Source organism: Aotus nancymaae, unplaced genomic scaffold, assembly GCF_030222135.1.
Source record: "Aotus nancymaae isolate 86718 unplaced genomic scaffold, 86718_ANA_hifiasm-v0.15.2.pri h1tg000040l, whole genome shotgun sequence".
Taxonomy (NCBI): Eukaryota; Metazoa; Chordata; class Mammalia; order Primates; family Aotidae; genus Aotus; species Aotus nancymaae.
The window spans coordinates 56,083,061-56,110,066 of record NW_026988454.1 but is presented as its reverse complement, the minus strand read 5'-3'; the positions used below and the strand labels follow the sequence as shown (position 1 = coordinate 56,110,066).

The 27,006-nt window shown below is 41.8% G+C and overlaps 1 protein-coding gene across 1 annotated transcript; it reads left to right on the top strand.

Moving 5' to 3' along the window:
• The first annotated feature begins 1,064 nt into the window (after positions 1 to 1,064).
• MFSD4B (major facilitator superfamily domain containing 4B) lies at positions 1,065 to 18,486 on the top strand. The gene is given in 5 exon segments (XM_012438481.3): positions 1,065 to 1,408; positions 3,426 to 3,594; positions 4,976 to 5,092; positions 6,737 to 7,870; positions 7,873 to 18,486. Coding segments are annotated over 5 exon segments (1,674 nt in total). The 5' UTR covers positions 1,065 to 1,261; the 3' UTR covers positions 7,980 to 18,486.
• Positions 18,487 to 27,006: the final 8,520 nt, after the last annotated feature.

Genomic DNA, 27,006 nt, shown 5'->3' with positions numbered 1-27,006 from the left:
ACTCAGGAGGGTGAGGCAGAAGAATCGCTTGAACCCAGGAGGCAGATGTTGCAGTAAGCCAAGATTGCACCATAGCACTCCAGCCTGGGTGACATAGGCTCACTCTCAAAAAAGGAAAAAAAAAAAAAAAAAAAGCGAGGGTGCGGGTGGGGGAAAGACTTAATGACTAAATGAGTAAGGCTGGAGAGATGAGTTGCAAGGAATGGTAAGACTAAGATTCGTAGTCTGGGAACCTAAGTGGATAAAAGTTTGAAGAATCAGGTGGAAAAGAACATTTCAAATAGATGATAAAGAAAAGTATATGATCCTTTGAGGCTGTGGTCCGCTTTGTTAAAGAGCAAAAGGAAGCAATTCCTCAAATCGATGCCATGCTCCTCTTCTTTACAACGATGGAATTATTTCAGGAATTGGGGTGGGAGTGTGCTTGAAACCACAGCTTTGGATTCCGGTTTCTTTCTTGAGCTACACTGTTTATTTAGGGCCACTAATTCGATGACTGAGCTTGGGCAAATTGTTACTTATTCTCTATGACAATCTTTCCATCTGTACAACGGGGATAATGTGGAATTTGGAGTTTTGTGAGGGTTGAGATAAAATACGTGAAAACTTAACGAAGTTCAACAAATATGTGGAGTGAAAGATGAACGACTCACGACACATCTCAGGGATTTCAAAAAGTTGTATAAGGACCAGATTTTCAGGCTCCCTCCGCTCCCCAGGCGACTCGGGGAGCCGGCGCGAAGCGCCGTCGTTCAATTCTTGGCCCATTTTCCTCATAATGGTTTGGCCGCGTTTTACATCTTGATTCTCTGGTCCCAGGCTGTGGCTTCAGCTCGCTCCGCCATGGGGCGCACATCCGCCAGCCTCTGTGGGCTCAGCTAAGCAAGATGCCGAGGCTAGAGAGCCGCGTACAGTCTCCTAGGCAACCACATCAACTTCCGGCTTGAGGCGCGGTCCCGGTTGGCGAGAGGCCACATTTCTTCCACGTGACCCGCGCAGGCGCCGTGTGTGCCGCAGGGCGCGCGTCCGCTGACCTGAACGCCGGCCGTGTTGCGAAGTTGGCCTTCTCAGTCCTGGCTTGGGCGGTCCCTTGGGAAGTGGCGCCCCGAGGGACAGCCGGGCCTGGGGGCGGGGCCAGTGCTCGTCTCCGAGCTCTAGAGGTTCCGCTGAGAACTGAGAAGCGCGGCGGCAGCAAGACGCCTTCTCTGGAGCCGCCAAGCTGGAGTTGGAAGTGGAGCTCCGTGGGGCTGGGCCCCCGGCTATGGGGCAGCGGCTCCTGCAGCCTGAGGCCCCGGCCGAGAATGAGAAAGAGCCGGAGACGGTGGCGGTCTCCCAGCCGAGCGATGGGACCGGGAGCATGCTGCGGTGGTTCACCACTGTGATCCTGTTTTCTTCCTTCCTGGGGCTGGTGAGATCCCGGGCTGCAACCCTCCCAGGCCGGGGCATTTGAGTCTCGCCTTTGCCACTTGCAAACTGACCTTAGGAGCGTTACCTAATCTGTTTGGGCCTCAGTTTCATCATCTGGAAAATGGGCACACTTCTAAAGTTGGAGTGTTATTGTTAAGTGCAAAAGAGATTTTCTGAATATGTTTTTGAGCTCCAGCAAGCCTTTTTTATTTTTTTATTGAGACGGAGTCTCGCTCTGTTGCCCAGGCTGGAGTGCAGTGGTGCGATCTGAGCTCACTGCAGTATCCGCCTCCCGGGTTCAAGCGATTCTCCTGCCTAAGCCTCCCACGTAGCTGGGACTACAGGCGTCCGCCACTATGCCTGGCTAATTTTTGTATGTTTAGTAGAGGCGGGATTTCACCATGTTGGCCGGGCTGGTCTCAAACTCCTGACTTCAGGTAATCCACCTGCCTCGTCCTCCCAAAGTGCTGGGATTACAGGCGTGAGCCACCGCGCCCGGCCCAGCAAGCCTTCCTATTTCTTCGTGGGATGGGAAGGTTGCAAGTTGCCCAGGGCTTTGGCCGCTGCTCTTCTCACCCCGTCACTCAACCCCCAAATTATTACACAGAAAAACTGCTTTTCTTCTTCCTGGTGGTCTGGCTTAATTCGTCCAACTGCTTAATTTTGCAGATAAGGAAATGGGCCCAGAGGGGAGAGTGACTTTTCTGGATCACACAGCTGATTATTTAACCAGCCAGGAATATGTAGGGCCGGGAATATGTCTCTTACTTTGCCCACAGCCGTATTTATTAATAAAACCAACTTGAGATTCTTAAATGTTTTTCTTGGAGCAAACTGCAAGGCTAGAAGCGACTTTTGCCAAACCCCTGGGCCGCCCCTCGATTCACTTTTGGGAAACCTCCCTCTTATCACCTGATATATGATCCTTGGGGAGTGGGGAGGATGAGTCCTCTGAAGAGTCATTTGTGGTCACTTAGCATCTCAGGGACTCTGAGCCAGAATTGTTTCTTTAGAGTATTTTGATTGGGGGTGGTGGGGAGGGGTGAAGAAAGAAATCACTTCAGATTTTTGGTGAGTCCTCACTGAGTGTCAGGTCTGTTGTAAATCCTTTGAAGACATGAACTAATTTGATTAGATTCTGTGCTCAGACTTCTCTCGAAGTACTAGGTGCTTGCTGTGCACCTGGGCCCACATTGGTCCTTGGTCTTGGACTGTTAATGATTGGGCAGGGGGCGCACTTCATGCATTTAGAGCAGAGCAGGGCAATTAGAATCAATGATATTCTGGAAATGTAGACTGATTGGAAGCATTTTTTTTTGTGTCCAGTGAATTTCCTCTGAAAGTCAACTGTAATCCTTACTTCTTGCTAACACTGCATTGTCTTTGAGTAAAGTTTTGTTGTTAAAGTCATTCTATACTTGGGCATGTAATATTTTCTAAGCAACCTTTACTGACTGTAATTCTGATGGCTTGGAAGAAAAGTGTAGATTTAGAAACATTTAAATTGTTTATCTCCTGCATGTTTTATATATATAGTTCAGGGGAAGGACCCCATGTGCATCCAGAAATATTGCTGTTTAACAACACCAAAAAAAAGGAATAGTATTTTGATGTTTTGATGTTTCGCAGTGGCTCAGTCAGAACTCACTACAGCCTCGATCTCAAGGCTTAAGCAATCCTTCCACCTCAGCCTCTCTAGTAACTGGGACTACAGGCATGCACCACCACACCTGGCTGTGTTTTTTAATATTATATTTTATTAGCAATACAGAATAGTCTTTTAAAGATATTGTTCAGAAAAGAAACAGGATTGCAACAACAAAATTGATTTCTTAAAAATTGAGAGGTGTCAAAACAAAAAAAAGTTTTAGTCAAAACTAAAAAGCAGTAGTCTAATTCCCTGCATTACATTGTAAATCCCAAGCCCTGTCCCCCTTTTTTATAGTGGAAGAAGCTACCACATAGTTAGACATTATTTTAATTATTGTAGTAAAAGCTTTTGTCTTTTTAAATTTCAGGGATTGTGTGTTGCTATAATCGGACCCACGTTTCAAGATTTGGCAACAAATGTGAACCGAAATATCAGTAGTCTGTCTTTCATTTTTGTGGGTCGTGCCTTTGGATATTTGAGTGGCTCTGTGATTGGTGGAGTTCTTGTTGACGTCATGAATCATTTTTTACTTTTGGGTAAGTAAATGCTAAGTTTACTTTCTTTATGACTGTCAGTGAATTTACAGCTTGTCTTTGAAAATATGAAAGCACTAGCTTGCAGAGTGGTTGGCAGCTGAAATGGGTAGTGTTTAGGTGTCCTCAATGGCAGTTGGGTTTCCCTGGTACCTGCTTTCACCTTGACAGCTGGAGAGAATCTGTGCTGGGGCCCTCTAGAAATTTAGATTAGCTCTAAATTGTGTTAGCAATCCTTAGCCTTCCCAACCACTATAAATTAGATACCACTCCTGGATCACATACTGGTTGTCCAAAAAACTCTGCTTATCAGGGTTTAGGCAGATTTCCTGGGGCCACCGTAGATCAGCAGGAGCTCTTTGACCCTGCCCAGCCTGCACCCTGCACTGGAAATGAAGATGGGAGGGTGGGTGAACTGACGTAGGCTACGTTTTTGTCCCTACTGCCCCGTGTCGTCATTGGACAACACCAGAGGGCTCTGTCTCACCCGGGAAATAGGACGCAAAGCTTCTTTTTTTTTTTGAGACAGGGTCTCCTCTCCCACTTTTGCCCAGGCTGGAGCACAGTGATGCGATCTCTGCTCACTGCAACCTCCACCTTCGTAGCCTCCCAGTTAGCTGGGACCACAGATGTGCGCCACCACACCTGGCTAATTTTTGTATTTTTAGTAGAGTTGGGGTTTCACCATGTTGCCCAGGTTGGTCTGGAACTCCTGAGCTCAAAAGATCAGCCTCCCAAAATGTTGGAGTTACAGGTGTGAGCCACCACACCTGGCCTGGCAAAGCTTTGAACATATACTTTTTTTTAAATAAGTTGAAATATTTAGAGAAAATTTAGATTAATATGATAAAATTCTTTTGGAAGCAAGAAGAATAATTTGTTATTGTTAATGAATTAATAAATAATCCCTCTTATTTCCAAAGTGGGTGGAAAGAACATATTTCTTATCTTTTCCTCCCTATTTCTCAAAGTAATTTTTTTAGTAAATTTTACTACAACCTGCTCTAGTAGTTGCATTTTATTTTTGTCTTTTTAATTTTTTGCCTCATGTCTAAAAATATCTTTTAGGTTCTTCAATGTGAATAATTTAAATTAATTTTGGCTTGTCTCTTTTGGTATAAAACTTTGCCTTGTGGTATAATTTACAGCTTGATAATTAGCAGTGCTGGAAATGTATTTGTGTTATAATTATTTATATTTCATAGTCCATAAAGATTATAAAAGATTCCAATAACATAACCACTTTTATAAGCAAAAACTCTCGTCTACTCATTACCTAATTTAAATTTGACCTTATTTTGCATGTTTGGACATTTATGATGTTGACTTGATCTACGACTTTGCATGGATATTATTTTTTATAGTTGATTTTCTACCTTCTCAGGAGTGTCAATGTTGGCTACCACAGTTGGTCTTTATCTTGTTCCTTTTTGCAAGACAGCAGTATTACTCACTATCATGATGTCTGTCTTTGGTACTTCAATTGGCATTCTGGATACAGGTTAGTGAGCTCTTCTGTGTCATCTCTGGGAGTAGGGACTTTCTATTAGAAGAAGCACAATAGATAATGTTAAATGATCACGGCCGGGCGCGGTGGCTTACGCCTATAATCCCAGCACTTTGGGAGGCCAAGGCGGGTGGATCACGAGGTCAAGAGATCAAGACCATACTGGTCAACATGGTGAAACCCCATCTCTACTAAAAATACAAAAAAATTAGCTGGGCGTGGTGGTGCACGCCTGTAGTCCCAGCTACTTGGGAGGCTGAGGCAGGAGAATTACTTGAACCCAGGAGGCGGAGGTTGCGGTGAGCCGAGATAGCGCCGTTGCACTCCAGCCTGGGTAACAAGAGCGAAACTCTGTCTCAAAAAAAAAGAAAAAGAAAAAAAACAAAAAACAATCACTTGCAATGCCCTGTAAAATGACACAGACCTACTGAGTTGGTCGTGGAGTCACTCAGAATGAATCATCCTTCTAGCAGCTATTCTTGCTAATTAGGGGGCCTATTTCTGAGCAGCCAAGTCTGAAATGGACTTAAAGAATTTTGTTCTATGAGAGATGGTTGATTTACAATGTCAACAGGGAAGGCCCTGTGTGGGTAATTACAGTGCAGGTGAATAGGCTTTCATTTTGGGGTAGAACTTTATTGTGCTCATATGGGAGGAGTTGGTGGTTTAATGGGTTAAACCAAGTTTGGAACCCCTGTTTGGCTGAGAAAGCATAGAAACAGCAATCCAACTTGACATGTACCTTGACTTCCAAGCCGAGAGAGATTCGTGCTGTGGACTAGGCTCTCTTTCTTTTCTGTCCCAAAAGTTTCCGCCCTCCTGCCGTAGATTTTTTCCCGTATCATCATGTCTTTTAAAACCTACTAAGTAACACAGGTGGCATTTGTTTATTCCTAAAATCAGCTTTCTACCCTTCCCTTCCCTGAGCTGCTGTTATGTGATCTGTTGGGGAAATATTTTATTTTACTTCAGGCTTAATTTGGTTATGAAATTATAGGGTGGAATTATATATTTATCTGAAAATATCTGTTGGAAAAAAAAGATAGCCCAAGATGTACTGCTTCTTGCTTTTCTCCTCCTAGATGTTTAGACAGTATAAATGCAGTTGCTAAATGGTGTCCTTGTTTCCTCTAACGGGTACACCAGAACCCTGGAGTATTCAGGTTCTTGGATGCATGTTTTGCATCTGTTACATACATAAGTAAGTAATTTTCCTCAAGTGGTTACCAAGAGCAAGTGCAGAAAACTTTGGTAATTTGGCTACTATCTGATGATAAAATTTTGCCTTCTAAATATATATATGTAAAATATTAATATATGAATATTTCTTCCCCAGTCTGATGTTAGAACTGCATTATAAAAAGCCTCTTGCTAGTGTCCTTGGCTCTCGGAGGTAGTGGTTCACTAGACTGTAGCATTCGATTTGTGAGTATGTGATGTTATAATGCTTAGAGTTGTCTGGTGGTAGTGGGTTAGAGTTCCTTTTCAGAGTTGATTTAGTTGCAATGTTTGATAATTAGAATATTATAATGCTTGTGCCGTGTAAAATAAACTCACCTCCTTTCTGATAAGTGAACTTTAAAAAAAAATAAGTGACTATGTTTAACTTAAATAATTTTTCCCATCTTTCATTGATAGGTGGTAACGTCCTTATCTTGGCTCTTTGGGGGGACAAAGGAGCCCCACATTTGCAGGCCTTACACTTCTGTTTTGCTTTGGGTGCCTTTTTGGCTCCACTGCTAGCTAAACTGGCATTGGGTCCGACAGTGTCTGCTGAAAACCACACAGAGTCTGACTTTCATCATCCTGCACTCAACCGATCATCTGACGCTGACTCAGGAGTTCTGTTTGGAGTACCTAATGATATGACTTTACTGTGGGCTTATGCTGTTATCGGAACTTACATGTTCGTAGTTTCTGTCATTTTGTTTGCTCTGTTTTTAAAGAATAGCTCAAAGCAGGAAAAAGAAAGAGCATCTGCTCAGACATCTCGAAGAGCAAAATATCACAACGCCCTTCTTTGTCTCCTTTTTGTGTTCTTCTTTTTCTATGTTGGAGCCGAGGTAACATATGGCTCTTATGTTTTCTCATTTGCAACCACCCATGTTGGCATGAAAGAAAGTGAAGCCGCTGGGTTGAATTCCATCTTCTGGGGGACATTTGCAGCCTGCAGGGGCCTGGCAATCTTTTTTGCTACATGCTTACTACCTGGAACCATGATTGTGTTGAGTAACATTGGCAGCCTGACCTCATCTTTATTTCTGGTGCTTTTTGACAAGAACCCAGTTTGTCTCTGGATAGCAACTTCAGTGTATGGGGCCTCAATGGCAGCCACATTTCCCAGTGGTGTTTCTTGGATTGAACAGTACACGACCATCCATGGGAAATCTGCAGCATTTTTTGTAATTGGTGCTGCCCTGGGAGAAATGGCTATTCCTGCGATGATTGGAATTTTTCAAGGAAAATACCCTGATTTGCCTGTAGTGCTGTATGCCTCTTTGGGAGCATCAGTAGCCACTGGTGTTTTATTTCCTGTGATGTACAAATTAGCCACTTCACCTCTTAATCGCCAGCGAAAAGAAAATAGAAAGAGTGAGGACCAGAAAGCTTTGCTTTCTAGCTCCGGGCTAAATGAATATGAGGAAGAGAATGAAGAGGAGGATGCAGAAAAATGGAATGAAATGGATTTTGAAGTGATTGAAATGAATGATACAATGAGGCATTCTGTAATAGAGACATCTGGAAATAGTTTGACAGAGTCCACAGCTGAAATCTAACCAACCCATCAAATGCAGTGGTGTTTGAGTCCTCTCCTGTTAATACTGGCAACTCCCATGTGAAGCACTTGCCTGAAACCAGGACAAAAGGGACTAACATTTAGAGAAAATGGATTACTCACTGACATCCTTGAATAATTGCCACTTCTACGGAGGCTATTCAGAGCAGAGCATTAGCAGAATTTCACCATGCTTTGGGGATTAAAATTTCTAGGTCCAATTATAGCGAATGCTAAAAAGTTTTGAAATGTTCAGTAATTCCCAGAGTCTTCCATAAGTAACCAAATGGTCTCAAGCACGTACATTGGGATCTTGTTATAAGGCTAGTATTTGGCATGTGACTGATTAGGAAATATTTTATGGTCTCTACCCCTCAGAGCATGCAAAGAGGCGTTTGTCTTTGAGAAGTTGGGTATTGTTCTCATAGAATGAGACCATGTAGGAGGTGAATTCATTGGTTGAACAAATTATCAGTATCAATACTTTGCCAGGAAAGTTGAGAATAGTTTCGTGAAAGAGAAATGGAGAGATACTTTTATTAATTGCTTTACCCTATCTGTAGGGTTGGATCATAGAATGCTTATGACTCAAATTGATTTCTCATTTCAGTGAAAACACAGAACAGGGCCCAAGGGGCCTGGCTTCAAGCCTTGACTCCTAGCCTTGCCCTCTCACTTAACATAGGCCTCATTTTTTTTGCCTCCTGATCGGTGATTCTAGAAATGAAAATGAGATGATTTCCAAATTGGGAATCCATAAGTTTTAAAGTTTGTGCAAAATGTCTGCTAGAAATTAGTACAAGTGCTCCCCTGTTCTTCATTTCAAATGAGAAGTGAAACCAAAATGATAAATAGCTTTAAGAATGTGCTAATGAAAAGAAAAAAAGACAAAAAAAGTGCTAATGATAAATGATTACATGTCAATTTAATGTACTTAATGTTTAATAACTTATTTGAATAATTACCTGAATTTAGTACTGCATTTCATTGACTCTTAAGTTACAGTTTTTGCCCCCACACTTTTAACGTCTCTGAAATCAGGACATGTCTTACAATCAGTGATCATTTAACATTGTGACAAAGTTCAATTGGCATTTTTTCCCCATATGTATATATAAAATAATGTGTTTTACAATCAGTGGCTTAGATTCAGTGAAATACAGTAATTCATTCAATTATGGAGAGGATACTATCTTTACAGACATTTTAAAAAGTTATTTTTATATGTTAATATTCTGTGTTCAAATGGGATTTGGACACACTATGTTCTAATTTTAAAAGCTGTTTCAGAGTTACATTAGGAGTAGGGTTATAGATGGAGTCTTTTGAGGTCCTTTGCCTACCTCAGTAACAGAGGCTGGGTCTGAGCCTTGCTCAAGATTAGCTCTTCACCACATCTGGGTGGTGATCATATCATAATTACTGTAAACCAGGTTGCAAGTGTAATTTACAGTGAGGCACAGTCTTTTCCAGTGATTGGAATACTTGTGTCACCTATCCAGGGTTCCTCCTTCCTGAGTTTGAAATACCTGGGAAACCAAAGTAAAGATTAGAAAGTGACTTGGTGGCTTAGGAGTCAAGGATCAGAAAGGGTATTTCCTATGTGCATGACAAAATTGGTGCAGGCAATCCTTTGAAAAATGCTTAGAATTGATGAAATTTTGTTTACTTCCTCCAGTTTTATGCTGAATAACATCTGATTTCTACCTGATTGGAGTAGTTGTGCTTTCTTTTACTTAATTTCTGTAAATGTGCAATTGTTTTGTCTCAAGTAAAATACAGCATCTTTCTTGACCACTGCCCATTCACCTTATATGCCTGCCACAATGTTGGTTCATGTAATGACCTAACAACTTTGGAGAGGGCTGGTAGAGAAGTTAATGGTTAAAACCCTCTTGCTCTTTTTATTTATTCTTTTGAGGGGTGGATGGGTGGAGGACGGTGTCTCTCACTCTTACCACTTAGGCTGGAGTGCAGTGGCATGATCTCGGCTCACTGCAACTTCTGCCTCCCTGGTTCACGTGATTCTCCTGCCTTAGCCTCCTGAGTAGCTGGGATTACTGGCATGTGCCCCCATGCCCAGCTAATTCTTGTATTTTTAGTAGAGAGGGTTTACCATGTTGGCCAAGCTGATCTCAAACTCCTGATCTCAAGTGATCCACCCACCTCAGCCTCCCAAGGTGTTGAGATTACAGGCGTGAGCCACCGCGCCAGCCCTTCTGCTCTTTTTATACTGTACTTTTCCCTTAGTTAGAACTTGGAAATTACTTCTGCTTCACTTACTGCTTTTTCTCAAGTTGTTGGAAACTAGGCAGTAGCAGTTACTTGGCAGAATAGGAATTCAGCATTTACTGTTACAGGGTAGAAGATGCAGCTCAGGGAGAGGATGATGATGATAAGAACATGGAAGAAAATTTCAAAATCCACACTGGAAAATTCACTATGGTTCCACAAACCAAAATGTGAATGGTCTTATGAGATCATAGGCATTGTTAAAGTTCCATGTTGGAAGGAAAAGACTTAGTACAATTCTAAGAATTAGCATTCATTCTACTGATCAGTTCTTAGGTAAGTGTCTGCTGATACCTAACTAACAAATACCCAAGTGTTCTATTGCTGGGTAACACATAACAAATTGAACACCTTAAAACAACAGACATTTACCATCTCACAGGGCTGCTTTTAGGGTTTCGTACTCTTGTAGACTGAGGTCTCTGTTTCTTGCTGACTGTCAGCTGGGTACCACTCAGCTTCTGGAAGCCTCCCACAGTTCTGTGCCATGTGGCCCACTCACAGATGCCTCTCACAACATGGCAGCTTCTTAAAGCAAGCAGGAGAATCTCTAAACGAGTCTTAGATGACATTATGTCATTGTGGGAGTAACATTCCATTGCCTTTACCATATTCTAGTATCTAGAAGCAAGAGTAGAGGCTAGCACAGGGATGTGACTCATTGGGGATTACCTTAGAGCGTGTCTGCTATAGTCAGGTACCTGTAAAATAGAGATTTTCAGAAGAGCTAAAAGCTGTGAGCTAAGAGCAGGGCATGATGGCTCACACCTGTAATCCCAGCTACTCAGGAAGCCAAGGTGGAAGTATCCCTTGAGTTCAGGAATTTGAGACCAGCCTGGGCAATATAGCAAGACCCTGTCTCTAAAAATTTAAAGAGACCCCTTCTCTAAAAAACAAAAAGCCAACAACTATGAGCTGGGGGAGAAAAGCTTCAGCAATCACTGAACGTGATTACAGGTACAGCTAGTATGGGGATGGAATATGCCCCATTACCCAGGCCAACAAATCTTACATAGGAGAATCTTTTTTATGTTTGTGGGACAGTGGGTGAGTTAACTCAAGAGTTAATGCCTTTTTTTTTTCCTCTCAATATTTTATTTCCCTTATCACTGTGCTTTTAGCCTATTAAAATGCAGTTGAGGCCAGGTGTGGTAGCTCACACCTATACTTCTAAGCACTTTGAGAGGCCAAGGTGGGCAGATCACCTGAGGTCAGGAGTTTGAATCAGCCTGGTCAACATGGCAAAACCCTGTCTCTACTAAAAATACAAAAATTAGGCCGAGCGTGGTGGCTCATGCCTTTAATACCAGCACTTTGGGAGGCCAAAGCGAGTGGAATGCCTGAGGTCAGGAGTTCAAGACTAGCCTGGCCAATATGGTGAAACCCGTCTTTACTAAAAATACACAAATCAGCTGGGTGTGGTGGTACAGCTGTAATCCCAGCTACTCAGGAGGCTGAGGCAGGAGAATTGCTTAAACCCGGGAGGCGGAGGGTACAGTGAGCTGAGATCGAGTCACTGCACTTAAGCCCCAGCCTGGGGACAGGCGGAGGGTGCAGTGAGCTGAGATCGAGTCACTGCACTTAAGCCTCAGCCTTGGGACAGAGCAAGACTCGATGTCTCAAAAAAAAAAAGTAGCCAGGCATGGTGGTGCACACCTGTAATCCCAGCTACTCGAGAGACTGAGGCAGGAGAATTACTATAATGACCCTACTGTGCTGTTGAACACTAGAACTTATTCCTTCTAACTGTTTTTTATATTTATTTTTTTAAGACGGAGTTTCACTCTTGTTGCCCAGGCTGGAGTGCAATGGCATGATCTCGGCTCACTGCAACCTCTGCCTCCCAGGTTCAAGCAGTCCTCATGCCTCTACCTCCCAAGTAGCTTGGATTACAGGCATCTGCCACCATGCCCAGCTAATTTTTGTATATTTAGTAAAGACGGGGTTTTACCATGTTGGTCAGACTGGTCTCGAACTCCTGACCTCAGGTGATCCGCCCACCTTGACTTCCCAAAATGCTGGGATTATAGGTGTGAGCCACCAAACCTGGCTTCTACCTAACCATGTTTTTGTACCCATTAACCAACTCTTTTCACCACCACTCCACCCTTCCCAGCTTCTAGTAACCATCATTCTACTCTCTGCCTCCCTGTCATCAATTTTTAAAGCTTTCATATGAGTGACAATATGCAATACTTGTTTTTCCGTGCCTGGTCCGTTTCACTTAACGTAATGACTTCAGTTTTATCCATGCTGCTGCAAATGATGACAGTGTTTTATTCTTTTTATGGCCAAATAGTATTTCATTGTGTATACATACCACATTTTCTTTATCCACTTATCTATTGAAGGATACTTAGACTGATTCCATATCTTGACTATCATGAATAGTGCTGCAGTAAACATGGGCATGTAGCTGTGTCTTTGATATACGGATTTTCTTTCTTTTGGATGTATACCCAGCAATGGGATTGCTGAATCATATGGTAGAAGTGTTTTTAGGTTTTTGAAGAACCTCCATGTTGATTTCCACAGTTGTTACACTAATTTGCATTCCCACCAGCAGTGTACTAGTGGTCCTCTTTCTCATCCTTTCCAGTATCTGTTATTTTCTTGTCTTTTTAATAATCGTCATTTTAAGTGGGGTGAGATGATAGTTCATTGTGGTTTTGATTTGCATTTCCCTAATTATGAGTGATATTGAGCATTTTTTATTTTTAAATTTTATTTTAAAAAATAGAGACAGGGTCTCATTATGTTGCCCAGGCTGGTCTCAAACTTCTGGCCTCAAGCAATCCTCCCACAACCTCTCAAAGTTCTGGGATAACAGGTGTGAGCCACTGTACCCAGCTTGTAGTATTTTTTGGGTTTTTTTTTGAGATGGAGTCTTGCTCTGTCACCCAGGCTGGAGCGCAATGGCACTATCTTGGCTCACTGCAAACTTCATTTCCCAGGTTCAAGCGATTCTTCTGCCTCAGCCTCTGGAGTAGCTGGGATTACAGCTGCCTACCCCCATACACAGCTAATTTTTGTATTTTTAGTAGAAACAGGGTTTCACCATGTTGGCCAGGCTGGTCTCAAACTCCTGACCTCAGGTGATCCACCCACCTCAGATCAGAAAAGGTTATATTTTGATCAGAAAAGATACATATATTTTTTGAGACAGAGTCTTACCGTTGCCCAGGCTGAAGTGCAGTGGCCTGATCATGGCTCACTGCAGCCTCAAACTTTTAGGCTCAAGCAAGCCCCTGTCTTAGCCTTCTGAGTAGCTAGGACTACATGTGTCACCATGCCAAAGTTTTTTTTTTTTTTTCTATTGTAGAAATGGGGTCTCGCTATGTTGACTAGGCTGGTTTTGAATTCCTGGCCTCAAGCAATCCTCTCATCTCAGCCTCCCAAACTGCTAGGATTATAGGTATGAAGTGCTGTGTCCAGCCAGAAAAGATTCTTGAGATGATTTTTTTCAATTAGTTGAGATTTGGTTTTTGTGTTTGTTTGTTTGTTTGTTTGTTTAACATGTGGTCTATCTTGGAGAATATGCTGATGAGGAGAATGTTTATTCTATAGCTGTTGGATGAAATGCTCTGTAGATGTCTGTTAGGCCCAGTTGGTCTAAATCCAATGTTTCTTTGCTGATTTTCTGTCTAGATGATCTGTCCAGTGCTGAGATTGGATTACTGAAGTCCCCAACTACTATTGTATTGGAGTCTCTGTGCCCCTTTATTTATTTATTTATATATTTTTTGAGACAGGATCTCACTCTGTTACCCAGGCTGTAGTGCAGTGGCACGATTATGGCTCACTGTAGTTTCGACCTCCTGAGCTGAAGTGATTCTCCTGCCTCAGCCTTTTGAGTAGTTGGAACTACAGCTATGTGTCACCATGGCTAATTTGTTGTTTCTTTAATAGAGGTGAGGTGTCAGTATGTTGCCCAGGCTGGTCTTGAACTGCACTCAAGTGATCTTCCCACCTTGACCTTTCAAAGTGCTAAGATTACAGGCATGAGCCACTGTGCCTAGCCTAATTTCTTTATTATTTCTAGTAACAAGGTCTCACTATGTTGCCCAGGCTGGTCTCAAACTCCTGGGTTCAAGCATTCCTTCTGCTTTGGCCTCCCAAAGTGCTGGGATTACAGGAATGAGATTCCCTTTAAATATATGAATGTTGGCTTTATTTATTTTGGTGCTCTGGTGTTTGGTGCATATATATTTTCAGTTGTTTTAGCCTTTTGATTTGATCTCTTTATCATTATATAATGATTTTCTTTGTTTCTTTTTACAGTTTTGGATTTATCGTCTGTTTTATCTGATATAAGTATAGCTATTTCTGCCGGGTTTGGTTTGCTTTGTGTGGAATATCTTTTTCCATACCTGCAATTTCAGTCCATATGTGTGTTTATGGGTGAAGTGAGTTTTTTGCAGGCAGCATATATTGATAGGTAATGGGATTTTTTTGTTTTTTTGTTTGTTTGTTTTAATCCATTCAATCTTTCTATAACTTTTAGGTGGGGAGTTTAATCTGTTTATATTCAAGGCTATTATTGATAGGTGAAGACTTGCTCTTGTCATTTTGTTAATTGTTTTCTGATTGTTTTGTATATCCTTTGTTTCTTCCACTCTTAATGTTTATCATTGTGATTTGGTGATTTTCCGTAGAGATAAGTTTTCTTTTTCTTCCTTCTTTGTGTATCTACTCTACTAGTACATTTTATGGTTTTGCATGTTTTCATGATGGTGATTATTATCTTTTTGCTTCCAGAGGCATTAGGCATTTCTTGTAACGCTGGTCTAGTTGCGATGAATTCCACCAGTTTTTGTCTGGGATCTGTGGTTATTTTAATTATGTCTTGTATTATTCTCTATTTCTGTGGTTTTTTTTTTCCAATTATTTCAGAGAAGATTGGTTCTTACACTGTGACTATCCTTTTCTGTTTATTTCATTTTAATTCTTTTAGAGACAGGGTCTCCATATGTTGCCCATCCTGGATTGCAGTGGTATGATCATAGCTCATTGCAGCTTCAGACTCGTGGGCTCAAGCAATCCACTCACCTCAGTCTCTTGAGTAGCTGGGACTACAGTTGCATGCCACCTTACCAGGCTTTTTTTTTTTTTTTTTTTTTCTTTTTCAGAGACAGGGTCTCATTTTGTTACCCAGGCTGGTCTTGAACCCTGGCTTCAAGCAGTCTTTCCACCTCAGCCTCCCAAAATGCTAGGTTTACAGGTGTGAGCCACCATACCCTACCCTGTGACTGTTCTTGTATATTGCTCTTATGTCTTCCTTTGCTTAGATTTTTAATTGCAGAATGTGTTTAGTAGATTCTGTAAATTTATTGCAGCTTACCTTTGGTACATTTGGTTATGAGTTAGTTGATGGGTGGCCTGGCGGAATGTTTTAAAGTTAGATGACATGAGTAGCATAAGGGGCTGGGCTTTTAGCTCAGAACAATTTGTTGAGATTATAAAATGCTTTTCCATTAAGAAATTATTTATTTTTAATTTTGATAAAATATACATAATGGAAAATGTACCTTTTAACATTTTTAATTGTACCGTTCAGTGGCATTAAGTATATTCACATTGTTGTACAACCATCACTACCACTCATCCACAGAACATTTTTTACCTTGCAAAACAAATTCTGTGCCGTTAAACAATATCTGCCATTCTACGCCCCCATTGCAGCCCTTGGCAACCACCATTCTACTTTGTCTGTCTATGAATTTGACTACTCTAAGTACTTCATGTAAGTGGGATCATACAGTTTTTGTCCTTTCAGCACTAGCTTCTTTCACTTAACATAATGTCTTCAAGGATCATCCTTGTAGCATGTGTTAGAATTTCTTTTTTAAGCCTGTATGATATACCATTGTATATACATATTACATTTTGTTTATTCATCTGTCAATGGATATATGTGTTGCTTCTACATTTTGGTTCTTGTTAATATGCTGCTGTGAATGTGGGTGTACAACTATCTCTCTGAGATCTTGTTTTCAGTTCTTTTGAAATATATTCCCGTAAGTGGAATTGCTAGATCTTACGGTAATTCTGTTTTTAATATTTTGTTATGTTTGTATTATTTATCTTAGATTTTTTCCTAATCAGGTTTTCTTAGAAGAGAGCAGCTTTAGTAAGAGAACTAAAGTATTGCCTCAGACTTTAGGCCCATTATGATCATATCAGTAGCACCCATGTACTGAATAAGTGAACTCAAAGAAAGATTATGTCCAGCAACTACCTCAAAGTGTTATCTCTACTTGCAATTTTTGTTCCATCATTGAACAAGTGCTTGAAGGCTTACTGCATGTGAGGCTCTTTAGACTAAGTATTAATGAAGTTTCTTTTTTGTCCTTGCGGTACCAGGTACAGCTTTGATCTCAGTTTTCTGTCAAATGAATGGTTCTGTGTTTTGTGCTTATTCGTTTACAGAGATCCCTCTGACCACCTTGGAACCAGAAGGTGTGTGGTCAGAGAACCATAAATGGGCTGCTCTCTGCCACTCTCACAGCAGTTCTGCCTCCGCCCCCTACCTTGGGACCACTTGTTTTTCACATTCCTGGCCCGTCCTCTGTATATATCTGATCCAGATTCCAGAGGAAACCTGTTTGACTTGAGTAGATGCCTTGCCTCAGGAGTTGCTGGTTAGCCTATGAAGGGGTTTCCCTCGGGTTGATGACATTGCTCCCATCCAGAAAGTGGCAACTTTTACCCTCCTACTCCCACCACTCTGCATGCAGGAACTGTTATCAAAAAGGAATTTTTACTGTCTGCTCTGTTCCAAAGAAGTGCTGGGCTTCACAAATATTGGTAGTAGATGCCTGCATGGGATCCAAGTTGGTAGGCCCTGGGATGGATGGTCTGGTTCATCTTCTGCATCAGAACTGGAAAAACAAAATCACACCAAATTGCAGACTTTTTTGGAAGAGCATATTAGATAAGTTTTGTGTACTGTTTGATTTTTACCAAGAAAGAAAGCTTTCTCGTAGTACGGTAGGATTTCTAGTTGAGCGAGCTCTAAGATGATTCCCAGTTTGCAGGAGCTATTATTACAGCTGTCTTTGTGTGGACCAGTAAGTTTTTCAAATTTATGCATTTCAGTCATCTAACACATTTTTACGAGCATTTACCATGTTCAGTAATCAGGGCCCTGGGACTGTAACAGGAGAAGACAGATGAGATCCTTCCCTTCACCAAGCTTATGTTTTTCGATTTCAAGTAAAATTTGCCATGACAAAATTTCTATCAGCAGAAGAGCCAGTAACTCCTATTGTAATAGGTTTTACCCAGTTTTAGAAAAGGAAAGTGGCTAAACTCTTGGTTCCTCGGTGTGTGTTTTTGTTTGTGCATTTCTAGTACTTTTATATGTCTTTGGGGTCATTTTTGATTTAGAGTTTTGTAGAAATTATTGTTGAGTATAGGTAAGAAGGCTTAAGAAGCCTACAGCAAAGGAGTCTGACACCAACTTTGAGATTTGTTCAGTACAGCTAAGAGGACATATTTATGGTCGAACTAATCTTGGATTACAGCTCCAAACACCCTTGGGCTGACAGAACAGGTTCTCATTTCTCAGCTCCTCTTTTCCTTATCACTTGCAGTGAACTCTGCCCCCAGGAGTGGAGTATCCAGTTCTGTGTCCAAGCACTCCATGAACCTTTATCCTTGTGGAAGAAATACTCAGAGACAGAAGCATTTAGAAAAGGAAAAGTTTACTTTCAAAGAGAGCAAGAGAATAACTGGCTTGCCAGATAAAAAACATTTGAAGGAAAAAATTAAAAACTGCCAAGGTTTCTGAGTTTGCATTAGTCTGTTCATGGGGGAAAAACAGTTAACTGCCTCATGTAATCATTATATTCACAAAGGTTATGGCAAATCTTCAGATGGAGTACAGCAAAAACCAAGGATAAAATTTCTTAGGCAGTCCAGGTTTATGGGAAACATTCAAGGTTTTATTGTTTCTTGGATCAGAAACAGTTAGATGGCCCTATTATTTTTGTTTTTTCTCAGGGTGCAAAGTCTTTTCTGATGGCGATTGATACAGTTTGGCTGTGTCCTCACCCAAATCTCATCTTGAATTCTCACGTGTTGTTGGAGGGACCTGGTGGGATCATGGGGGCAGGTCTATCCCGTGCTGTTCTCAGATAGGAAGTCTCATGAGATCTGATGGTTATTATAAGGGAGGGTTTTCCTTTTCAAGCCCTCTTTTTGCCTGCTGCCACCTATGTAAGATGTGATTTGCTGCCCCTTGCCTTCTGCCGTGATTGTGAAGCCTCCCCAGCCATGGGGAACCTGTTAAGTCCAATAAACCTCTTTCTTTTGTAAATTGCCCAGTCTCAGATATGTCTTTATCAACAGCATGAAAACAGACTAATACAGTGATAGAGGAAATTCTTAGTCTTCCTGAAGCAGGGGAAAGTGACATTTTGCTTCTACACTCCCCAGAATCCATAAGCTCCAGAAGGAAAGAGGACCCAAGGGAAGAACATGATTGCAAAATGTGTTCTTGTCCTCTGCCCAGGTGTTTAGCCTTTGCTCCAGTGTTTTTTAAACCTGGTTGCTGTTTGAATCACCTGGCAATGTTTAAAAATGACTGATGCCCAGTGGTTTTAACTTAAATATTAATTTGATGGGTCTGGCGTGGAGCCTGAGTATGGATATTTTAAAAAGTAACTCCTCCCCAATCCCCCATCATCGTAATGTGCACCAAGATTGAGAACCACTGCTTTTATCAGTACAGAAAACGGGAACCTCTACTTCACGGTGTTTTGTTTTGTTTTGTTTTAAGGCTAATTTACAGATTAAGTTATGCTGCTTTTGTAGATGCTTGAAATTCTGTGCACTTTCTCAAAGGAAAACTGGAGAGGAAGAGATGTGTTTTCTGTTCGCTCCACTGCTGCTTGGTCCAGTGCAGGAAATAATGGCTGTTGTTTGAAACCCTTCCTAAAACAAAAGCTCAGATCTTTTGGAGGTTGCCCTTCTAGGCAAGTTTTCACCAATCAATTTTGATGTGGGGGACTTAACAGGGTAGGAATGATCTTGTAGATTTATTACACCTGAATTTAAGACTAATTACCTAGGCTGGGTGCAGTGGCTCACACTTGTGGTCTCAGTGCTTTGGGATGCTAAAGTGGAAGGGAACCTTGAGCCCAGGAGTTCGACACTGCTGTAAGCCATGATCACACCACTGCATGAGTGAGACTCCAACCCAAACAAAAACATAGACTCCTCACTGTTTACATAGCTTTGTACAATATAAAATCTTGTTTGAATAAAATATTGATAAAAATAGTGATGTTGGTTTAAGATTCATGTTTCAGTTGTTTCATTGATTTTTGAATTGATGCATAATAGCTATACATACTTATATGGGTTCCCTGTGATAATTTGATACAGGCATGCAATGTGTAATGAGCAAATCAGGGTGATATGGATGTCAGTCACCTCAAATATTTTGTGTTGAGAACAGTCCAAATCTTCCAGCTATTTTGAAATATACAATAAGTTAGTGTTAACTGTGGTCACCCTACTGTGCTATCAAACACTATAACTTATTCCTTCTAACTGTATTTTTGTACTTGCTAACCAACCTACCACCTTCTGTTCTGTCCTCTGCCCTTCTCAGCCTCTGGTAATCACAATTCTACTCACTACCTCCATGAGATTAATATTTTAGCTCCCACATATGAGTGAGAACATGCAATATTTGTCTTTGTATTAAGTGAAGTAACTCCCTTAACATGGGGCCCTTCAATTTCATCCGTGTTGCTGCAAATGATAGGATTTCATTTTATTATGGCTGAATAATATTCCATAGTGTATATACCACATTTTCTTTGTCCATTCATCTGTTGAAGGACATTTAGGTTGATTGCATATTTGGTCATTGTAAATATTGCTGCAGTAAACATGGGAGTGCAGCTATCTCTCTGATACACCAATTTCCTTTCATTTGGATACCAGCAGTGGAATTGCTGCATCATATGGTAGTTCTATTTTCAGTTTTTTTGAGGATTCTCCACACTGTTTTATGTGGTGGCTGTACTAATTTACATTTCTCAGACAGTATAGCAGCGTTTCACTTTGTCTACATGCTGGCTAGCATCTCTTATTTTCTGTACTGTTGATAATAGCCATTCTGACTGGGGTGAGGAGATATCTCGTGGTTTTAATTGCATTTTGCTGATGATTAGTGATGTCAGGCATTTTCTCTTTTCTTTTGTTGTTGTTGTTGTTTTATAATCAGTCTCTGCTTATCCAGAGCATTTTTCATATACATATTGGCCACTTGTATGTCTTCTTTTGAGAAATATCTAGTCAGCCAGGTGCAGTGGCTCACACCTGTAATCTCAGCACTTTGGGAGGCTGAAGCGGGTGGGTCACCTGAGGTCAGGAGTTCGAGACCAGCCTGGCCAACATAGTGAAACCCTGTCTCTACTAAAAATACAAAAAATTAGCTGGGCATGGTGGGCAGGTGCCTGTAATCCCAGCTACCAGGGAGGATGAGGCAGGAGAATCGCTTGAACCTGGGAGGAGGAGGTTGCGGTGAGCCGAGATCGCGCCATTGCACTCCAGCCTGGGCATCTAGAGTGAAACTCCATCTCAAAAGAAAAGATCTTTTGCCTATTTTAAAATTAGATTACTTGTTTTTTGTTTGTTTGTTTGCTGTTGAATCGTTGAGTTCATACATATTCTGATTGTTAATCTCTTGTCAAATGGGTAGGGGTTTTTGTTCATTTGCTTGTTATTGAGACAGGGTCTCACTCTGTCACCCAGGTTGGAGTGCAGTGGCACGATTTCAGCTCACTGCAACCTCTGCCTCCCAGGTTCAAGCAATTCTTCTGCCTCAGCCTCCCTCATAGCTGGGACTATAGGCATGCGTCACCATGCCCAGTTAATTTTTGTATTTTTAGTAGAGACAGCGTTTCACCATGTTGGCTAGGCTGATCTCAAACTCCTGACCTCAAGTGATCCACCCACCTCAGCCTCCCAAAGCGTTGGGATTACAGGTATGAGCCACCGTGCCTGGCCAGATAGGGAGTTTGCAAATATTTCCTCCCATTCTGTGGGTTGTCTCTTTGTTGATTGCATCTTTTGCTATGCAGAAGCTTTTTAGCTTGATGTAATTCCACTTATCAATTTTTGCTTTTGTCACCTGTGCTTTTGAGGACTTACCCCCCAAAAAATCTTTGCCCAGACCAATGTCCTGAAGTGTTTCCCCATGTTTTCTTCTAATAGTTTCATAGTTTTAGGTCTTATATTTTAGTCTTTAATCCATTTTGATTTGATTTTTGTATAGGGTGAGAGGTGGGGGTCTAGTTTCATTATTCTGCATATAGATCCTCAGTTTTCCCAGCACTATTTTTTTCAGATACTGTCCTTTCCCCATTGAATGTTCCTGGCATCTTTGTTGAAAATTAGTTGACTGTAAATGTGTGGATTTATTTCTGGGTTCTCTATCCTTTTCCATTGGTCTATGTGTCTGTTTTTATGCCAGTTTCAGTGATGTTTAAAAATGAGTTTGGCATTTCTACTTCAGAAATTAGTCAAGAATATATACAGAGTTTAGAATATGAGTGCTCCAAAATGTATGTGATGGTTGTATTGGATTCCTAAAATAGGAATAGTATTTGTACTTCACATAGACATTTCGAAAATGACATATAAGTTCTCTAGTGATATCTAACATCTTTGGTAACTAACATCCAGTCTACTCACTATGTAAATGTTTTACTTAAATAATAATTTCCTAATCGAGATGATTATAGATGTTTCTGTTTTAGAGTAGAAAAGAAGTTTTCAAAATTGTATGTCGGGTAGAAATTGGGATCCTTCTCCTGACCTCCCTTCCCTGCAGGTCCCAGCAGCTGAAAGCTTACACTTAGTGACCACAGTCCTATTTTTAACTTGTTTAAAACAACCATAGTGATAATCTGGTTAAACATGGAGCATGATTCAGATGTTTCCCCATGTTCCCCATGATACCTCCCCATCCCCCTTTACACATTCTGAGTCTTGGTGTATGATAGCCCAGCAAAAGGGGAAACCCCTTATAAAACCATCACATCTAGTGGGACTTATTTACTACCATGAGAACAGCATGAGAAAGATCCAACCCCATGGTTCGATTACCTCTCACTGGGTCCCTCCCATGACATGTGGGAATTGTAGGAGCTACAATTCAAGATGAAATTTGGGTGGGGACACAGCCAAGCCATATTATTCCACCCCGACCCCTCCCAAATTTTATGTCCTCACATTTCAAAACCAATCATGGCTTCCCAACAGCCCTCCCCACCACAAAGTCTTAACTCATTTAGAAGTCCACAGTCCAAAGTCTCAACTGAGACAAGGCAAGTCTCTTTTGCCTATATGCCTGTAAAATCAAAAGCAAGTTAGTTACTTCCTAGATATAATGCAGGTAGATGCATTGGGTAAATACAGCTGTTCCAAATGGGAGAAATTGGCCAAAACAAGGGCAAAAGACCTCAGGCAAGTCTGAAATCCAGCAGGGCAGTCAAATCTTAAAGCTCTCAACATTATCGCCTTTGACTCCATGTCTCAAATCCAGGTCACTCTGATGCAAGAGATGGGCTCCCATGGCCTTGGGCAGCTCTACCCCTATAACTTTGCAGGCTATAGCCCCCCTCCTGGCTGTTTTCATGGGCTGGCCTTGAGTATCTGGTTTTTCCAGGTGCATGGTGCATGCTATCGGTGGATCTACCATTCTGGGGTCTGGAGGATGGTGGCCCTCTTCTCACAGCTCCACCAGGTGATGCCCCATTAGGGACTCTGTATGGAGGCTCCTACCTCACCTTTCCCTTCCACAATGCCCTAGCAGAGGTTCTTCATGAGGACCCCACCCCTGCAGCAAACTTCTGCCTGGGCAACCCGGCATTCCCACATACCCTCTGAAATCTAGGCAGAGGTTCCCAAATCTCAGTTCTTGACTTCTGTGCACCTGTAGACTCAACACCATGTGGAAGCTTCCAAGGCTTGGGGTTTGTACCTTCTGAAACCATGGGTAGAGCTGTGCCTTGAACCCTTTCAGCCATGGCTAGAGTGGCTGGGAAGCAGGGCACCAAGTCCCTAGACTGCACACAGCAGGGGGGCCCTGGACCTGGCCCATGAAACCATTTTTTCCTCTTGGACTTCCAGGCCTGTGATGAGAGGGGTTGCTGCAAAGGTCTCTGACATGCCCTGGAGACATTTTTTCCATTGTCTTGGGGATTAACATTTGGCTCCTCGTTACTTATGCAAATTTCTGCACCAGCTTGGATTTTCCCTCAGAAAATGGGTCTTTTCTATTGTACCATCAGTCTGCAAATTTTCCAAACTTTTGTGCTGTTTCCCTTTTAAAACTGAATGCTTTTAACAGTACCCAGGTCATCTCTTGAATGCATTGCTGCTTAGAAATTTATTCTTCCAGATACCTTAAATTATCTCCCTCAAAATTCCACAAATCTCTAGGGCAGGTGCAAAATGCCACCAGTCTCTTTGCTAAAACCTAGCAAGGATCACCTTTACTCCAGTTCCCAAAAAGTTCCTCATCTCCATCTGAGACCACCTTAACCTGGATTTCCATATCATTATCAGCATTTTGGTCAAAGCCATTCAACAAGTCTCTAGGATGTTCCAAACTTTCCCACATATTCCTGTCTTCTTCTGAGCCCTCCAAACTGTTCCACCCTCTCTGCCTGTTACCCAGTTCCAAAGTCACTTCCACATTTTTGGGTATCTTTACAGCAGCATCCCACTCGTGGTACCGACTTATTGTATTAGTCTGTTTTCACACTGCTGATAAAGGCATACCTGAGACTGAGTAATTTATAAAGAAAAAGAGATTTAATGGACTCACAGTTCCACGTGGCTGGGGAGGCCTCACAATCATGGAGGAAGGTGAAAGGCACATCTTACATGGCGGCAACAAGAGAGGATGAAAGCAAGCAAAAGGGGAAATCCTTTATAAAGCCATCAGATCTCATGAGGCTTACTTACTCACTACCAGAGAACAGCACAGGAAAGACCTGCCCCATGATTTAATTACCTCCCACTGGGTTCCTTCCATAACATGTGGGAATTGTGAGAGCTTCCATTCAAGATGAAATTTGGGTGGGGACACAGCCAAACCATATCACTTAGGACAATTTATGTTTAAAAGTGGGGAAGTTGAAGCTGAATTAGGCGGGAGAGACTAAATGATCATACTCTCCCTTGTCTTATCTAAGTAATTATAATAAGTGACACTCCAGGTGTCCTTACTTGACTGCTGCCATCTCTGTTTTCAGTGACTTGAGTTTACAGCCATGCACTCTGCTCTGGCAGAGGTCTTCCTGTACATACCTTTGCCTCATGCCAGATATACTGAGCAAATCTTGACCTTTTCTGGCTCCTCCTAAAAACAACATTCTAGAAGTCTTGCCACTGGGCAGGACAGAATTGGATTTCAAGCTCCTAAGTATAACTGTGATATCCAGGGGTCCCCTGTGCTGTACATGAGGAAGCAGGGGCTTGGTCTGTCATCCCACTCCTACTTTATCTTCATGGATTTGGTCAGGCATGAGCATAGACTCAGTGGCCTACCTCTGACCACACCACTCACTGCTAGAGCTCCCTGGGGCTGTAAGGATGGAGTAAGAGACCGTGGTTCACAAGGACAGACTTGAGTACTAGCTGGGGCCCCTGTGCTACCTCCCACTGGCTTGGAGAATGGTATTTTTTTATTTGTCCATGACAGCAGGCACTTCATTTTCCCTCCTTTGGGAAATTTGAATGGATCCGGTAGAATGCATGAAGAAAGTCCATATGTAGTGTGGGTGGTGGTGGAGAGTGTGGCATCTGGAGTCTGTCTGCCTGGATTTGAATTATGACTCTACCACCTACTACCTAATCTTATTGCTTAATCTCTTCATGCCTCAGCTTTCTTTCATGAAGTTGGCTGTGAGATTTAAATGAGATATTTGTAAAGCAATTAGCATATTGCCCTATACATATTATTATGGGCTGAATTTTGTCTGCCTCAAATTCATATGTTGAAGCTCTAATCCTATATATCTCAGAATGTAACTGTATTTGCAGATAGGGTCTTCAAAGAGGCAATTAAATTTAAATGAGGTTTTTAGGGTGGGCTCTGATTCAGTAGGACTGGTGTCCTTGATGAGAGGAGGAAATTTATACCCAGACAGACACAGAGGGAGACTAAAAGTGATGACACAGGGAGAAGACGGCCATCTACAAGCCAAGGAGAGAGGCCTCAGAAGAAACCAATGCTGTCAACACCTTCATCTTAGACTGTTAACCCCCAGAACTGTGAGAAAATAGATTTCTTTTGTTTAAGCCACCCAGTCTGTGGTGCTTTGTTATGGGAGCCTTATAAACCAATACACTTACTAAACAAACAATAAATATTAGCTACTATAACTATTATCATTATTGGCCAGGTGCAGTGGCTCACGCCTGTAATCCTAGCACTTTGGGAGGCCGAGGCGGGTGGATCACCTGAGGTTAGGAGTTTGAGACCAGCCTGGCCAACCTGGCGAAACCCCATCTCTACTAAAAATACAAAAAAAAAAAAAAACCAGCTGGGCGTGGTGGCAGTAACCTGTAATCCTAGCTACCTGGGAGGCTGAGCAAAATCGCTAGAACCCTGGGGGCGGAGGTTGTAGTGAGCCAAGATCACACTACTGCACTCCAACCTAGGCGACAGAAAAAAAACAATTATCATTATTATTCCCAAGGCATTCAATCAAAGAAAAAATGGGCACAAAATGAGGAGTTTTAGTCAGAAAATAATGCGCACAATTTTAGTAAAAGAGACTATCCACAAAAGGGAAGTAATAAACATTTTTCATAATTGTTACTGCTGGGAAAACCAGGCGGGATACCCTAACTGTACTATTTAGGTTATGGGCCATGAGAACGCTTAGTTGTCCTCACAAGGCAGTAGGAAGATATGTGGCTGGGAGCTCACCATGCTCTGCCTGGGGAACTGTCTGTTCGGGCTCCATGCAAAGAATGACCTCCAAAGGTGCTCTAATCAAGTAGCCTTGATAGCTGCAGTCCTATAGCAATAGAAACAGAACATGAAGTAGTTTTTTTCTTTTAATGGGGGGGGGTAATATATTCATATGGTAATAAATTCAAATAGTACAAAGGTGAATTGAAAAGTAATCTTACTTACTTTTGACCCCCAGCCTTAACCCCCACTAAGATAACCACTCCCCTTTGTGCACCTTTCAGAGATATCAGTGCATATTCAGAAGTGTGCTTATATGTGTGTGTTTAATATACATCTCCTCTGCTTTATTTTTGTTTTAGTTGACAAAATTGTATTTGTTGTGTACAACATGATGTTTTGAAATATGTATTCATTGTGGAAGGTGAAATTGAGCTAATTAACATGTGCATTACCTCGGCTTTATTTTAAACATAGATTATTGGTAGCAGTAGCAGTACATATAAAAGAAGAGCATATTTTAAGCCAGGTGGAGTGGCTCATGCCTGTAATCCCAGCACTTTGGGAGGCCAAGGTGGGTGGATCACCTGAGGTCAGGAGTTCAAGACCTACCTGGCAAATATAGTGAAACCCCGTCTCTACTAAAAATACAAAAATTAGCTGGGCATGGTGGTATGTGCCTGCAATCCCAGCTTCTCGGGAGGCTGAGGCAGGAGAATTGCTTGAACCCAGGAGGTGGAGGTTGCAGTGAGCCGAGATCACACCACTGCATCACTCCAGCCTAGGTGACAACAGTGAAATTTCATCTCAAAGAAAAAAAGAGCATATTTAAAAAAGAATCTAAGTTTTTATATAGTTATAATCCCTACGCTTCCCTCTAGCCAGTATTTT